Source organism: Scardinius erythrophthalmus (genome assembly GCF_964197995.2).
Source record: "Scardinius erythrophthalmus genome assembly, chromosome: 8".
NCBI lineage: Eukaryota > Metazoa > Chordata > Actinopteri > Cypriniformes > Leuciscidae > Scardinius > Scardinius erythrophthalmus.
In genome coordinates, this window is record NC_138228.1 from 38,578,579 (window position 1) to 38,595,889 (window position 17,311).

Consider the following 17,311-nt stretch of genomic DNA (forward strand, 5'->3'; position numbering starts at 1 on the left):
TGCAACCACAATCCAGCAACATGTAGACACCTGCTTCCTCTTTCTCTCTTAAAACCAGGTCATGTGTGGTTTAAAAAAATCAAGAAACATCTCAGGGAAAGTTATAACAGATTTAGGGTGCACAAGAAGAGTTACTTTCTGTCATCAGGAGATAGTGTTTTTTCTTGCAATAATCACATCCTCTGTATTTAAAAGCACACCAAGATATTGTATTATTAAATACTACAATTATACAAATCCATTAAGGTGTGTAATTTTAGAAGTAGGCTTTTCATTTGGGTTTTATTATGTTAAGTGATAATCTGCACAGACTAGTATCTTAATCGGGTTGGATTATATTTTGTGACCTTGCTGTCCATGTTTAAGATTAGATACATAGCCTAGAGCCTAGAAGAAAGAAATTCTTTCACATTTCAGGCAATGCTGTCTGCATGTAGGCGACATCTACTTAAATCACTATCACGATAAGTTTAGTTCATCTTAACATCTGAAAGCATTTCAGTGTTGTGTCGTTTGTTTGATGACATTAGAGTGTCACATTTCTCCAGTCTGTGCAAATGAACAGTTGCGTTTTCTAAGCAAATAACTTACAATTACGTTCTGGAAAACAAAGCTTTAAAACGGGGACAACGTGCTTTGAATGTGTAGCCCTGTTTTGAAGAAAGGCCTGTTGTGCTTGCGATTATTATAGTGAAATGTGTATTAAACAATAACCAACTAAAATATACCCCATTTCCTTTGTAAATGGATGTTTACAATTATACACTTGTCGAATTTAAATAAAAAAATTATACATTATTATTATTATTATTATTATTTTTAAGATGTAGGCTAGAACAAGAGGTCCTCAGAACTGTAGCCTACACTGAACTCGACGCGACGCTTGAACAAATTGGTTGATTGGTCGACTGGCTGCTGACGTCACATTCTATTTGTAACCTTGAAAAACGCGGCGACGCGCAGGCCTGCAGTAACGACAATGGCGACTGGGAAAATCACACACATCTACTGCTTCCTCTGAATATCACCGCTAAAAATGCGCTGCTCGAGGTGTGACGGTGGAAACATGAGTAATAATATCTTGTGAGTTGGCTAATATTAGTCTTTGCGCGTCACGGCTGCTCTACCGATAAGGGATTGAAGATGGCGGAGTTTTCTCCGGTGCTGCCTCCGTTGCGGGATGATGGAGGAGGCGGACGGTACGGACAGCCGCTGTTCCCCAGATCCCTGTCCGGTTCGGAGTCGGACAGTGAATTGTCGCAGAGTTTGGCCCGCACAAAGACGCGCTCGTACGGCAGCACCGCGAGCGTCACGGCGCCGTTAGGAGAAACATACATAGAGCACCGGGTAACGGACGGGGACACACTGCAGGGTATAGCACTCAAATATGGTGTTACGGTGAGTCTCACATCAATAAAGTAACACGCATTTGCAAGAAACCATTTCCTAGTCATCTTCATACATATTCAACGTTGTTGTGCATGCTTTTGGAGCATCATGTAGTACAACATGGAGTGTGTCCCAAAAAGTAATGTGCTGCCTATCTAGACAACATTTTTGGGACAGCAATTTTTGGGCCCATTCCGTAACATACATATTTCAAAACCTAGTTAGCTCCTTACCTGGGCAACGTTTTTGTACATCATAATAGCGTCCATCATAGACGCGTTGGGGCACCTGAAAGTTTGAGCTCACCCATCTAACAATAAAATCCAAGTAAATTAATGTGAGCGTCCACGTTCAAAACGTCCTGTTTTTAAAAGTGTCTTTTTTTTTTTAGGTTAGGGTTGTTATAATAATAACATTGTTCCAGGAACATTCCATCATGGAAACGTAACGTTACTTTTGAATGCTCTCTGAACCCTTCTGCAACAAATAGTAACATTTAAACAACATTAAACGTCCAACTAAACTTTCCATGAACGTTGTATTAAATGTTTTTATGCTGGCATTTTCATAATTTAAAGACTAGATAACTTTAAAACAAATCCTTTGGGAAGCATTTGTTTATAACGTTGAGAAAACCTTTCCTGTTAGCTGGCATGCTGTTGCATAGACTAACATGAATCCGAAATCGCCCCCTAAACCCTCAATCACTAGTCCCTACAGGGCCGTTTCTAGCCTTTTTGGCACCCTAGGCAAGATTCCTATTGACCCCCCCCCTCCCTCCCTCCCTCCACTATCCTTCTAGGGGGGTTCGGGGGCATGCTCCCCCGCAAGAAAATTTTGTACATTTTAAGGTTAAATTAATGCATCAATCTGGTACTTTGAGAGCTAAAATTTAAGAGCTTCAACCCATGAACTGTGCACATTGAACAAAGAAAAACCATTGACTTGTACCTGGACACTAAAGAGGGCTCAAACATCTCATTAGTTATCATGATATAGAGTCTCAGTCTACATTTCATTATCACTGGTGTTTATGATTTATATAAGTATTCCTATGACGTAAAATCCATATAGCCAATCATATGTAGGCTACTTTATAAATTAAAATGAATATTTCAAAAGTATAATTTACATTACACTATAGTATCTGAAAATTACAATACTTTTGTCCTCGTAATTTCTTCACTTGCAAGAAATAAACCCTTGAGCTTTTATTTTGGAGAAAAACACCAGATCACCATGCTGATCGCATGAGCAAAGTGCGCACTTTTCTTTAAATCATGCAGCACAAACAGAATGTCTAGGCTACTTAATTAAAGTCTTGTGCTGTTTTATAAAGGCACAAAGCCTTTTGATTTCGATTTTAATTCATTGACAAAATATAACGCTAGAGACCTTTATGTTAGGCTATAAATTTTACATCTCAAGTGTTGGGAAAAGGGAGAAGAGCGATTTCGGCAAAAGGCGGATTCGAACTCAGGTCGAACGCATCCAAAGCTACTTTCAAGCACCTCACGCCTTACGACCTATGCCACTGTAGATATATAGTAGTGGGCGTATTTTTGCTAAAAAAGACAGGCACTTAGTGCAAATATACGCTCCATTATCGGAAATGTAAAGAAAGAAGGATTTTTCTTCCACTCACTTGGGCAAAAATCTTTTGGTGTGGTGGGGGCTCTCAATGGCGCCCCCCAGCTGTTTGCGCCCTAGGCGACCGCCTAGTTTGCCTATGCCTAGAAACGGCCCTGAGTCCCTATGTTAGTCCACTAATGCAGTTCGCTTGAAGGAGTGCATTGGCTGTACACTTATTACTGCGGTGCAATGTGGGATAGAATGAGTGCACTCACTTTGGTTTTGGACACCACTACAAATGCCTGTACCCCCAAATAATGCCCTATTTGAGGGTATGTGGGGGCGATTTCAGATTCAGACGTGCCTTAAAACCTAGTAAACTCCCTTAAAGGGACAGTTCACCCAAAAATAGAAATTCTGTCATCATTTACTCACCCTCAAGTTGTTCCAGACCTGTATGAATTTCTTTCTTCTGCTGGACACAAAAGAATATGGGTAACTAAACATTTGATGTACCCCACTGACTTCCATAGTATGGAAAAAAACAATGGGGCCCATCAACTGTTTGGTTACAGATATTCTTCAAAATATATTATTTTGTGTTTGAATGAAAGAAATTCATACAGGTTTGGAACAACTTGAGGGTGAGTAAATGGCAGAATCTTAATTTTGTCTAACAGTGTTTTTGCTTTTAAACAAAGGATGTTATCTACCTACAGCATTTAGGGCATCATAATTGTGAAGTTTGAGTATAATTAACTATGTCATATATTCAAAAACTGATGTGATATTGCTGTGTGTTCAAAACTAATGAGCAGTCTAAGCAGAATTTTAGGGAATTTTAAGTCATTTCAGAATATAATTGGCTGATCTGCATAACGATAATGACCTGTGATGCCAAAAAATGCTGTGAATCAAAATCCCGACAGCATTTTTGATAGAGGTCGACCGATTCATCGGTCGGCCGATTAATCGGCCGATTTTTTGCATTTTTAACATAATCGGCATCGGCCAATATCCAAGTGTATCAAGCCGATTATTAGGCAGGCGCATCTGTGGGCAGCCTAGTGTTGTTGTTGTTGTTGTTGTGGAACACGCGTTCGACGCACGCTGCGCCTAGAGTCATTCTCCAGCAGAGTGAGCAGACCTCATCCAGTGCTTAAGGAAGGAGCTAAGTTCCTTGGAGAAAACTCCTTTATATTTAATTAAAAACTTTTGATATGTTACTGCCAACTTAGAGAAAAAACATGAATAGGCGACATGACGTTCGGCTACTTTGAAATTGATAGCGTAGTAGAGGTTGCATTAGCACAGCAGAAGGGTTGCTATCATGTCACAATAAGTAAGCAAGAATTTACAGACAGAGAATCTGAGACTTTTATTTGTTCTGTTTGTGTGTCTTATATTTGAGAGGGTTGTCACTCAATGCAGAGAAATAAGTAATTAAAAAAGAGACCAACTATATGCTAGTGAAGGACTGGCTTTGCTTTGCTAGCGTCGTTGTCGCTAGGGTTGGGTAGCTACAGACAGACCCGGAGCTAATACGGCACTGGTGCCTTAACGACCGTTATTTACCGGACCGAATATCAACGCGCATTTCTGTGCTTCATTTCAGTGCTACTGTTATGTCTGTGCTTCTCTTGGATGCTCTGAAAACGGACGTTAGAATAACAGAAACATCGCTTCGCTGCACTTGACACTAGTCAGCAGTTAACTTTAGCATTCCGTTAGCTAGTAGCTGGATTCAACACGGTTAAAATGCTGGCCAAACAGTAGTGTAATGTGTGACTGTATTTCACTGTAGACTAGGGGTGGAACGGTACATGTATTCGTATTGAACCGAAACGGTACAGGCGTCACGGTTCGATGTATACATTTCCACGGAGAATACACGCTATAAAAATAAATAAAACTCGCGTGCAAAGTAATGCGGAACTACTGTTAGATACGCGGGTTCTTTAGGGACACCTAATCTGCCGCCGGCTGCGATGTAAAGATTGCAATGCTGGAATTTGTTGTGTGTGTGTGTGTGAGAGAGAGAGAGAGAGGCGCGGGCGCGATCGAGATCGAAAAGTCGCGTGTGTTTAAAGTCGCAAAGTGTTTACTTATATTTTTGTGCAAACGCGCGCGCGCGTGTGTGTGTGTGAGGCGCGGGCGCGATCGAACAGTGGAAACATAAAAAAACATACTCCGTCATTTTGTTTATCAGGACATCATTCAAACTGCAAAGTGTTTAAGTTACTGTTAATTAAAATGTTAAGGAAAACAAATATATTAATCTGAAATGTAGCAAATTAATTTTCAATTCATTCAGGTACAATTACCAAACATATCTCTTGTTGTCTTTTGTACAAGTGCAGATTGGTAAAGTGTTCAATAAATGTTTTTGTTGAGAAATTTTGTCTATCTTAAGTAATTATTTGTGTTACATTTTATCTTTCAAATAGAGGTTAAAAACAAGCACATAATCGGCCGACCCAGATTTCAAAAGATCGGCATCGGCCTGAAAAAAACCATATCGGTCGACCTCTAATTTTTGAACAGTCTAGATTGGCTCAAAACCTATTAAGTTGTCTAAGTACATAGAACTTTATGTGGTGTGCAAAACTCAAAGTTATGATTGCGTACGATGCCCATGCAGATATAATGAAGCTCAAGATAATTGTGAGAAAATTAACTAGATCATAAACCACAAGTCCAGCCATTACTGAGTGTGTTGAGAGAGATTTGGAGTTGTGTAAACTGATTGAGTGAAAGCGGGAATTGTCAGGAGTCGCCGAAGGAAATCAAGCAAATCTCTAAGCAAATATTTACTCATGTAGTTTGATTAAATGCAGAAGACACATGCTGGTAATGTTGAAGAAGCAAGCACTGAATGGATAGGTTTGTTTATGACTGTTTCTTGAAAATAGAAGTTAATGTGATATTTTCATGTTTGTTCTTGATTTCCATAGATGGAGCAAATTAAAAGAGTCAATAAGCTATTCAGCAATGACTGTATATTCCTGCGAAACACACTCAATATTCCTGTGAAGTCCAAAAAACGCTCCCTCTTTAATGGACTGTCTCTGGAGTCACCTGACAGCGAGGGAAGCACACTGCAGGAGTCGCTGTGCTCGAGTCAGGACGTGGACGTCCCGTCCCCCCCTCCAGAACCGGCCGTCCCGGAGCCCAACACCCGACCCGTGCAGGCGGAAGAGCTGTCTGCTAAAGACTTCTTGCACCGACTGGACTTGCAGATCAAACAGTCCAAACAAGCCGCCCGCAAACTGAAAGAGGATGGTGAGAGGTAAAGGAACCTTTGACCTGCATGAGAGTCTCCCCACCTTAATAAACCTACTGACCTCTTAATTAATGATGAACAGAAGCTCTGTTCTAGGGCTGCAACAACTAATCGATAAAATCGATAATAATCGATTATGAAAATCGTTGTCAACGAATGTCATTGTCGATTAGTTGGTCTGCTCACGTCACGGGGAGCGTTGCTGATGACGTCACTTTCATGACAACGCAGTCACGCGAAATGGCAGAGAGTAATCGGAGAGAAACATCAGCACGGCAAGCAAAAACTGTATATTCTCATTATATGAAGATGTGAAAATGGTATAGTCTAGTTGAATTCAATGCTACTGTGTAAACAGCTTTGTTTACTAACTTCGGGACAGTCACACTAGATCTATTTTGTATCGAGCATCAGGTTGCGCAATCAGTTCGCTCGCAACATAAGTGATGGATTAAAATAGCGCTACCGCAGAAATAGGTTAAATTAAATGGTGTTTACAAAGTGAAGCACTAAATATAAAGGCAGTTAAATAACAGCAGCAGTAAAATATTGTTTTTTAGTCACTGTAGTCAGTGGTTTTCAGCGAATGCTTGTGCAGTAATACATAATTTTTCCTGTACTTTTAACCAAGCCTGTTGTCAGCTGCGTACCTCCATTCCGCTCTCTTTTTATAGCATTTGTCTACTATGTAAGGGATAATCCCGCTTATTACATGGCTACCCACCAAATAAATCAATTATTTTACACAAAATATTGATTTAAAAAGGAGTTTATTGATTTAAAAATGATTGTATTGCTTCCGCTAAAGAAAATAGTCCGTTCCGTCTCTACGGTTAGAATCCTGCGTCCATAGCAACGCTCTGTTTTTCTGGTGTGTTATACTTCGCAGCGGTCTGTTATCAAGAATTATTACATGGCTTGGCTGAATTCCAATATAGAATGCGGTCTGTTATTTCTTTATAACAGACCGCTGCGAAGTATAACAGACCGTTGCCATGAAAAACAGCGCGTTGCTATGGACGCGGAACGGACTATTTTCTTTAGCGGAAGCAATACAATCGTTTTTAAATCAATAACCCCTTTTTAAATCAATAATTCGCGGCAAATTATTTATTTTGTAGGTAGCCATGTAATAAGCGGGATAATGTATAGTGAGCCGGTTGTTATAGTGAATAACAACCCCTTCAGGCTGATTCAAGATCCCTCCGCTTCGCGTCGGGATCCCGTTCAGCCTGTCGGGGTTGTTATTCACTATAACAACCGGCTCACTATACATTATCCCTTACATAACAGATCGCATTCTACATTGGAATTCAAAATCTGCTGCTTAATATCTTATTACAAACATGTTTGTGTCCTAATTTCATAATGTGAAGTTTATATGAGCAGCGCAACTCAATATTTTGTTTTGTTTATATATATTTTGGATATTTAAAGAAGTTTTACTGTTTAAAAACTGGACAAACTTTTGTGTTTGGGGTTTAAAATGTAAAAATGAAAGATTATATTAGTAAAACTCAATGTGTGGCTTTTGCACTTTTTAAAGTACACTTTTACACATAAATACCCTGATTTAGGGTTTTATTTAGTTATAAACAAAAATCAAATTGAATTTTTAAAAAAACCTATCCGATTAATCGAAAAAAAATAATCGTCCGATTAATCGATTATCAAAATAATCGTTAGTTGCAGCCCTACTCTGTTCCAAACCCTAGGAAGTTGTCTTGCTGTCATCCTAACTTAACACTCTCTATGGCCCTGTTTACTCCTGGAATTAAGATGTTTTTGTCGACCGGATCACAAGTAGGCGAGGGAGACGCATACCCATTGACACCTGGTGTTTTAATCCGCCTCTTTTATCCACTTTCAACCACTTCTGTTCTGATTTCTTTGAGGTGAGAGTCTATGGGCGGGTAAATATGTTTTTGTGGGGTTTTTTTTAGGTCAGTAGGTGGAGAGTAGTCAGTTTTTTGTGGTTGACTCCATGAGCGCCTACATTACGAAAGCAGTCCGGTCAAATGCGTTTTCAGCTACCTCCGGAAGTGGTTGTAAGTGGACCAGCTCAATTTTTTTGACCCTGTTTACACCTATATTTAGCGTCGTCTACTTGTGATCTGATCAAACAAAACACGTCTTAATACCAGGTTTAAACAGGGCCTATGTGCCATTATGTACATAAATGAATTTATTACTTGTTGGTCTTTGTAAATATGCACTTGACAGTCATGGACACACAGGACACGTTCTTCTTGTAAAAGCTAGATAGACCACAACTGAATGTAACAGAAAGCAGGGGTCCTGAGACAACTCTTGAATATCATTTTAAACATTGATAATAAACCATCACAGGAATAAATGACATTTTAAAATATATTAAAATAGAAAAGCTGTTTTTACTGTATTTTTGATCAAATAAATGCAGCATTGATAAGTCTTACCCACCCCAAACTTTCAATGTAGCCATCAGAACTCAGAAGATTTCAATAGTTTGATGTTAGCATGTTGCTAAGCAAAATATACCATAATCATATGATGCAACATAGTCAAATTTACATAATGATATAAAGTATTGAATGAATTATTTTTGCAGTCAACGTTACTCTCAACTTTGCCCAGCATCTTGTTGTTTTTTAAATTGCAATTCATTGTGGCATTACCTTATCTGTAAAGGTTACATGCAGAAATCGGCCAAAATGAGGAAGCATAATGTGTACATTTTGAAAGAAGCACACATTTTGTCTTTTTCTCTCTATGTTGCTGATCATAGCACTCTTTTGGTCAGCAGAGTGCTCACTGGAGCAGAGGACGACTGAGAACATTTGCTGACCTCTTGTAAGAAATTGAAATCTGTCCGTCAGTTCCTTCAACGGTGCAGGTTAATTTGAGCTGAATCAGTCAGCCAGACTTGTGTCTGCATCTTTTAGTGGATAAGGCAGCAGTTGTTGTCTTCCCTCCATTTTAACCTGACATATTTCTTAGAGTGGAACTAGTCAAGTCAGTCCTGAAAGGACATATCTCTGACATATCTACAGGCGTGAGCTTGATCACGTTTATTCACTCAAGAAGTGCTGCAATTTGGCACGTTTTTTTAAGTTGCAGGTTGTAACCTGTTCGAGTGTTAAACTCTGATGATATCATCGCTCAAACTGGAAGGATGAAAATGGTGAACTTCATGGCAAAATAATTCTCATCATTTATTCACCTTAATGTCATTGCAAATCTGAATGACTATTTACTTCTGTAGAACAGAAAAGGAGATGTTTTGATGTGAGCTTACAGCTTGATGACTATAGCCTGTCAAGGTCCAAAAATGATACAAAAGCACCATGCAAGTAGTCCATACGAGTCATGAGCTGTATTCCAAGTCTTCTGAACCCATACAGTAGCTTTTCAAGAGGACTGTCTGAAATGTCAGGATTCCTCTTGAGTTTCCTTGGGCAGCTTGAACATTCTGGGCAGTTGAGTCAGTGTTCAGTGCTTCTCAATGTGCCATGAGACACACAGGCAGCAATTGTGTTTGTCGTCATTGATGTCAGAATACACGAGGGGTGGCAAATGATGACAGAATTTAGTTTATTGGGTGAACTATTCCTGTAATTAATTTCCTGTGTAATACATTCTCGGTCAATCATGTGATAACCGATGTATAAAAAACATTGAATTGAAAAGCGATTCATGTACCCGTTCTCTCTGCCGGTGTAAGAGATATGAGTACAGTGGCAGAAAACTGCTCAATTAAGCATGAAGCTCTGGAAAGGAAGTAACAAACCCTCAGTGTATGTGCTCAACCATGTCCTCTACATGTAACGATCCATCAGAAGTGACATTTTGATTGGATCAATGTTGCGACTGAGTCATGGAAATGATCAATGGTCAGCGCTGATCATCAGTCGCTTTCTCCACATATAGGAACTGCCAATCTAAAACCTCTAATCTGGAAATATTTATTGACTGGCAAACATGTCCGTTTCAATTAAAACAAATTTCCGCTGTTTAAACAGTCTGTTTGGGGAATACAGGACATCAAACAGGGCCAGATCAGAGTCTGATACAGTGGTTTCCACAGACGTCTCATTGAACTACTGGAGGAGGAAATGACTGAGTCTGTGAGGGGGCCTCGAAGAGATAGTCCACCCTAAATTAAAATTGGAACATAGACAATATTTTGAAGCATGCTTGTAACTAAACAGTTTTGGTTCCCATTGACTTCAATTGTATGAGGAAAAAAAGACAATGGAAGTTGCTCATACAATTGAAGTTGGGTGTCCATACAATCAGTGTTAGGTAAGTTACTCGCTACTATTTACATTGCCAGTGGTGTAAATAATTACTTTACTACTTACTTTAAAAATAATTGCATTACTTATTACAAATAACTTTCTAAATCCCATATCAACCTTGACCGTTGGAACAATTAAGGATAGACATGAAACTGCTCTCCTTGAACTGACAAAAAAGTATTTAAAGAGAGAAAGTTACATTAAAAACAAACATTTTAACATTAGACATAACATTTTTTTCTATGTATTTAATGCAATTACATCAAAATGAACTAATTAAATGGCAGAATATTAAGAGTAATCCCTTACTTGACCTTTTCAGTAATGAATTACTTAGTAACACATTACACCCAACACTGACTATATATTCTATTAGTGTTACAGCTGATTTTTTAAATATTGTTTGTCTGTTTAATTTCAGAGAGGAAGATGACCCAACCAACTCAACATCATCATATCAGGAGATCTGATGGATTCTTCTTCATCTGTTTACCTGCAGCGCTGACAATGACCCATCATCATCTTTCCATCCCTCTTTTGCCTACTTTTTTTAACTCTACCTTTACCCAAACTGCAACACAGGACCACAGGTCCATCATTGCCTTCTTCAGCAGTATTATAGTGATTTTATTTCAGATTTTTATCATCACCTGTTCCATCTCGCATAACAGTAAAGATTCTGCAGCCGAGTTTGTCTTCTTTAGGAAGAGCAATAGCCATCCACATGCAGATCACAAACTTATGATAACCACAGTCTATGCTCATATGAAACTGTATCTGCAGTCTATCCCATATATCGTATAACAGATAAAAGTATCCGGACTCTGTGGCTGCCTGCTGATTTTAATTTATTGGTTTTGGTTTTGTTTACCTATAAAAGCTTTATGTGTGGGGTTGAAAGGGATAATTAATGCTGTTTTGGTGTGAATGTTGTGTTTATGTGTGTTGGGGTTTAATAAAAATGTTTTAATGTGCTGTTTGATTTGGGTTATGCAGAATAAATGCTTCTGTAAGCGGATCATAAGAGCTTCCTGTTTCATAGATCATAGTTGGGGTTTTTATAGGACGCATCTCACCCTTCAGCATCGCCACATAAGCATCTGAGTTTCCTACGTAGTTTGGAAAAGTATGGAGTTTTATTTGAGTAATTTTCAGGCCTGGACAAGTATGGATAAATATTTGCCCTATTCAGTTTTCTTAAAATATAATATTAAGAATATCTAAAAAATACATTTATACAAGCAGAGTGTTTTCATGCCAAAGGTTTAGTGATTCTTTAGTGATTGTCGAGCACAATTGAATAAATTCAAGGCGCACATTGTCATTACGTAAAGCTCTGTCTTTAGCAAGTCTCTTTTGAACACTAATCGAATGTACGTGTGCCACTTAAACAAAGAGCAAATGATTAACTAAATCATACTGTACTTTGCTGTTTGTTAAACATTCAACATCAAACCACGATAACAGTTATTTATGCAGGCTATAAAGATTTTTAGGTGTCTTATCATGTAAGTGCTCCGAGAATCACTTCGAGAAAATAAAATAAAAAAACGGAGAAAAAAATATACAGTTGACCGCTCTAGCAAATGCAATGCTGAAAATAATGAACCATTTATGTTAAATATGGTCTGAAAAATCTACAGAGAGGTTTGGAGATTTGAGTCTGGTGAAGTATGTTATTTTGAAATGGAAAATGTGTAGGAACCCTGCCTCTTACAAACACCCAGGCAGTCGAGATTTTAACAGTCCCCAGAGAAGTAAATTCTTGGCAGTTTTTCTACTGAACGAAAGTTCAGTTAGTTGAAGTTAGTTTGTCTATTCACAGGCCTATTCAAGACCATTTGACAGAACATTTGATTGCACTTGTAATGCAACAAGGACGCTAAGTTAAAGCTACAACTGAATTACTATTTTTGATGCTCGGGGGTGCTGATCTCAAGGTGAATACATTAACAATGTCTGATGTATGGTTTTTAAATATCTCGGATGTGTTAATTAATTGTGGTCACTTTGAAGTGTGAGCGATGGCAGTAAATGTTTGGTTCATAACAGGAGCCATAGAAGTGACAAATGACTATTTGAGGGGAATGTGCTGTTATGATGACACTACAATTGAGCAGTGGAATATAAATACAAATTTATTATACATGTTCTTAAGTGGAGGGATGGAAAGTCCGTCCGCTCATGTCAGCCCGCCAGATGCAAAGCTCACACTGTGGCCATGACAGGAATTGTTTGCTGATGTTCTTCATGTCTTTCTCCATTACCTGAAACAAAAACCTAAATTAGCGTTATTTGTTTGAATGCCCAACATTTAGAGCTAATTTGACTTGGCAACAGGTTTATGATGATATGACTATATCAAACTAAACCAAAAACATAAAAATGGAAAAATCAGGCGACAATGGCTAGGAACCCAATATTCATTTGAGGACAGAATGAAGAAAAACACCTTGGGAGAAACCAGGTTCAGTCGGAGGGCCAGTTCTCCTCTGGTTGTGATTATGATTCATGCTACATCACAAGTCAAGTGGACAGTAACAAAGTTACTTTACTTGAGTATTATTTTTTCTGGAAACAAATATCGTACTCTTTACTCCAGTACATTTCTGTCAAGGTCCTTGAGTAGAAAGGTGTCAGTCAGGGGATGATTTTGGTTGGAAATGAAAGTCGGGTTGACGTCAGAACCTGACATCGGATTGACGTCAGAACTCGACTGATGTTGGTTTCTGACGTCAACCCGATTTTCATTTTCAACCACAACACAACTTCTGTCCAACGTTGGAGATTAACGTCAACCTGATTTTCATTTTCAACGTTGGGGTTGGTCTTCTAAATGCGAATTTTGTCATTGTTTTGGAGCACACTAACTTACAGATAACAGTAAGGCTAATATATTCATACTAAAAGCAAAAACACTTTAAAAAGGGCATTTGAGGGAACAGCCATTTGGGTGTCTGAAACCATTGTGCACTTTATTCAATCTCACATTCAATCCCACTACTGGAACTGTGTTCTAGAAATAAATTTGATATTGATATGAGGGTAGTCAAGTCAAGTCAAGTCAAGTTTATTTATATAGCGCTTTTCACAACATAGGTTGTATCAAAGCAGCTTCACAGTAATAAATTAAAACAATACATCAATGTTTGTTTCTAGTGGAACGTCCATGTTTAATAATAATGATCAATAGTATCGTCGATTGATTAATTAAATTAAATATCCCCAAATATCCCCAACTGAGCAAGCCAAAGGCAACAGTGGCAAGGAACCGAAAAACTCCATCAGGTGACCTAATGGAGAAAAAAAACCTTGGGAGAACCCGGGCTCAGTCGGGGGCCAGTTCTCCTCTGGCGTTTATGAACTAGAGTTTATGAACTAGAGTTTGTGAACTGTAAGATTAAAAGAATTATATGAATGCCTGGCTGAAGAGATGCGTCTTTAATCTAGTTTTAAACTGGGAGAGCGAGTCTGAGCAACGAACAGTATCCGGAAGACTATTCCAGAGTTTTGGAGCTAAATGTGAAAATGCTCTCCCTCCTTTGGTGGATCTGGATATCCTAGGTATGACCAAAAGCCTCGAATTTAGTGATCTTAAAGAGTGCGATGGATTATAGGGCGATAGAAAATCGGTTAAATAGACTGGAGCTAAGCCGTTTAGGGCTTTATAAGTCAGTAGCAATACCTTGTAATTAATACGGAACTTTATAGGTAACCAATGTAGTGATAATAAAATTGGTGTTATATGATCATATTTTCTTGATCTAGTTAGAACTCTTGGGCGGCATTTTGGACTAACTGTAGCTTGTTTATTGAGGTTGCAGGACAACCAGCTAATAAAGCATTACAGTAATCTAGTCTCGAGGTCATGAATGCATGAACTAACTTTTCTGCATCAGAAACTGATAGCATATTACGTAGCTGAGCAATGTTTCTAAGGTGGAAAAAGGCTGTTCTTGTAACATATGAAATATGATTTTCAAAAGACAGGTTGCAGTCTAATATAACACCCAGGTCTTTTACTGTAGAGGATAAAGTAACATGACATCCTACTATGTTAAAGTTGTATTGTGAGAGGTTTCGTGGGTGGTTTTTTGAACCGATGATTAGTACCTCTGTCTTGTCTGGATTTAATAAAAGAAAATTGCGCGTCATCCAATCTTTTATATCTTTAACACACTCTGTCAATTTGAATAATTTAGCGTTTTCATCTGGCCGTGATGAAATATAGATTTGAGTGTCATCAGCATAACAATGGAAACTAATTCCATGTTTCCTTATAATATTTCCAAGTGGCAGCATATATATTGAGAATAACAGAGGGCCTAACACAGATCCCTGCGGCACTCCATAGTTTACTGGAGTTATGATAGATTTTTCTCCATTTAAATAGACAAAATGGTAGCGGTCAGATAAGTACTATCTAAACCAGCTTAATGCTTGTCCTTGAACACCAGTATAATTTTGTAGTCGATCTAAGAGTATTGTATGATCTATAGTATCGAACGCAGCACTAAGATCAAGTAAAACTAATATTGAGATACAGCCTTGGTCAGAAGCTAAATGTTAGTTTTATGGTTCATAAAATATTGTTTGTGCAGTTAACAGAGGTCAGAGGTCCCCGGTGTAACCAGTGCGACCGCATTTGTGACAACCCCGTTTCCACTACCTCGCACTGGGCTCCACCCCGTAAATGGGACGGCCCTGCCACTGTGTATACTATATAGTCCATTATAAATAGCTTGTTGTGTGTGCTGTTGGAGATTGGACCTAACTGACATAAAGGCTATATCTGAGTTCTCAGATATGTCTAAATACATAAATTGATTCTTCCAGCAGTGTCCAGCAAACATCTAGTTCCAAATGCCAAACACCCTAAATAATGTTTGTGAATTCTGTCCTCCAAATTAAGTCACATTTATTTACCCAGCAAACAAAAATGTATTCTAAAAACATTTTGCTAACATTCCCATTAAGTTATAAATCATTATTCATCATTCATCAGTGCGAACATCAAAACCAGTCCTGGCCTATCACAAGGTGGCACAATTAGAATCCTAAATCATGCAAAAAAGAGACCAATAGCTTCAAAAGAGCAGGTAGGCAAGCATAGATTCAGAGGCATACAGTACTGTAAGTATACATACAACAATGCAACAATAATAAAACAATGCATTGACATTTACTTTTTACTTCTGATACTTAAGTACTTTTAAAAACGAGTACTTCTGTAATTTTACTTAAGTAAAAACCAGTCTTTATAACTTTTATTTGTAACGGAGTAATATTTGACCAGTACTTTCACTCAAGTAAGGAAGTTGTCCACCTTGTGATCGGTAGCATTCAGATATTCATCCAGTTCCTTTTGCTTGAAGATCGGATTCAACATGCCGGTATGGAGATGAAGCTGGCCATATGGTCTTTGCTGAGGATCTGTGCCGATGGCTGTCCGTTAGGAACCTGGGGTGTGCTATTTCATGCCAATCTTTCAATTGAAAGCCACATTTCTAGCATCTGTAAAGCCACATTTTTCCATCCCTCTGGTGCTCTTCGGTCATATTTGACTGGAAAATATTCTGTTTTGAATTTCTAAAAATCACATCTTCATCGGAATGGTACGAAACTTGGTGACTTTTACTTTTGACTTGTGAACATTCCAAACTGAACAACAACAAAATTGAGGGAATGATTCCAGCAGGCTAAGTGGTCGTAAAAAAAACCTCTTCGGTCAAAAATGGCCGACCATAGGAAACAACATGGTTTATTGACAAAAATACAAAAATTCTCTACAAATCGGCCACGATGCAGAAAAAAAAGTGCTCAGCAATGAAGGGGTGAAACTCTAAAACATCAATAGTGAAAAACAAACCCACCCACCCTCTCTCTCTCTTACACACACACACACACACACACACACACACACACACACACACACACACACACATAAACAATTATAAACACAAATGAACTGGTAGGGCTGTTACCATACAGCATAATTGAGTCAGAAGACTAAAATAAGAGGTTGAAATGAGATCAGATCCCGGTGGACTAAGCTGTGATAAAGTTATCCAGGCCATATCCAGATCAGATGGGGGACCAGCAACTATAGACACGACCACAACGCAGTCCTGAATGCCAGCAGATACCGTGTCTACTAACTACAATGCCCTGGATTGCTTAAAACTACAGACAATTGCTTATGGCAGATAAGCAAATAGTGCAAAAAGACGAGAAAGACATCTGATTTTTAGCTTAAACTTTAGACCTGCTCTTTTGAAGCTATTGGTCTCTTTTTTTGCATGATTTAGGATTCTAATTGTGCCACCTTGTGATAGGCCAGGACTGGTTTTGATGTTCGCACTGATGAATGATGAATAATGATTTATAACTTAATGGGAATGTTAGCAAAATGTTTTTAGAATACATTTTTGTTTGCTGGGTAAATAAATGTGACTTAATTTGGAGGACAGAATTCACAAACATTATTTAGGGTGTTTGGCATTTGGAACTAGATGTTTGCTGGACACTGCTGGAAGAATCAATTTATGTATTTAGACCAGTGGTGCCCAATCCTGCTCCTGCCCCTGCCGATCGAATGTCCTGCCCAGTTTATCTCCAACCCTAATCAAACACACCTGCCTTTAATTTTCAAGTGATCCTGAAGACCTTAATTGGTTGCTTCAGGTGTGTTTGATTAGGGATGGAGATGAACTGTGCAGGAGCAGGATTGGGCACCCCTGATTTAGACATTTGACTGAGAACTCAGATATAGCCTTAATGTCAGTTA

At 38.5% G+C, this 17,311-nt stretch overlaps 1 protein-coding gene across 1 annotated transcript; it reads left to right on the forward strand.

Moving 5' to 3' along the window:
- The first annotated feature begins 833 nt into the window (after positions 1-833).
- On the forward strand, positions 834-11,542 carry lysmd2 (LysM, putative peptidoglycan-binding, domain containing 2). The gene is made up of 3 exons (XM_081373319.1): positions 834-1,398; positions 5,916-6,250; positions 10,946-11,542. The coding sequence occupies exons 1-3, from the start codon at positions 1,144-1,146 to the stop codon at positions 10,992-10,994; spliced, it is 639 nt and encodes a 212-aa protein (XP_081229445.1). The 5' UTR covers positions 834-1,143; the 3' UTR covers positions 10,995-11,542.
- The last annotated feature ends 5,769 nt before the right edge of the window (positions 11,543-17,311 follow it).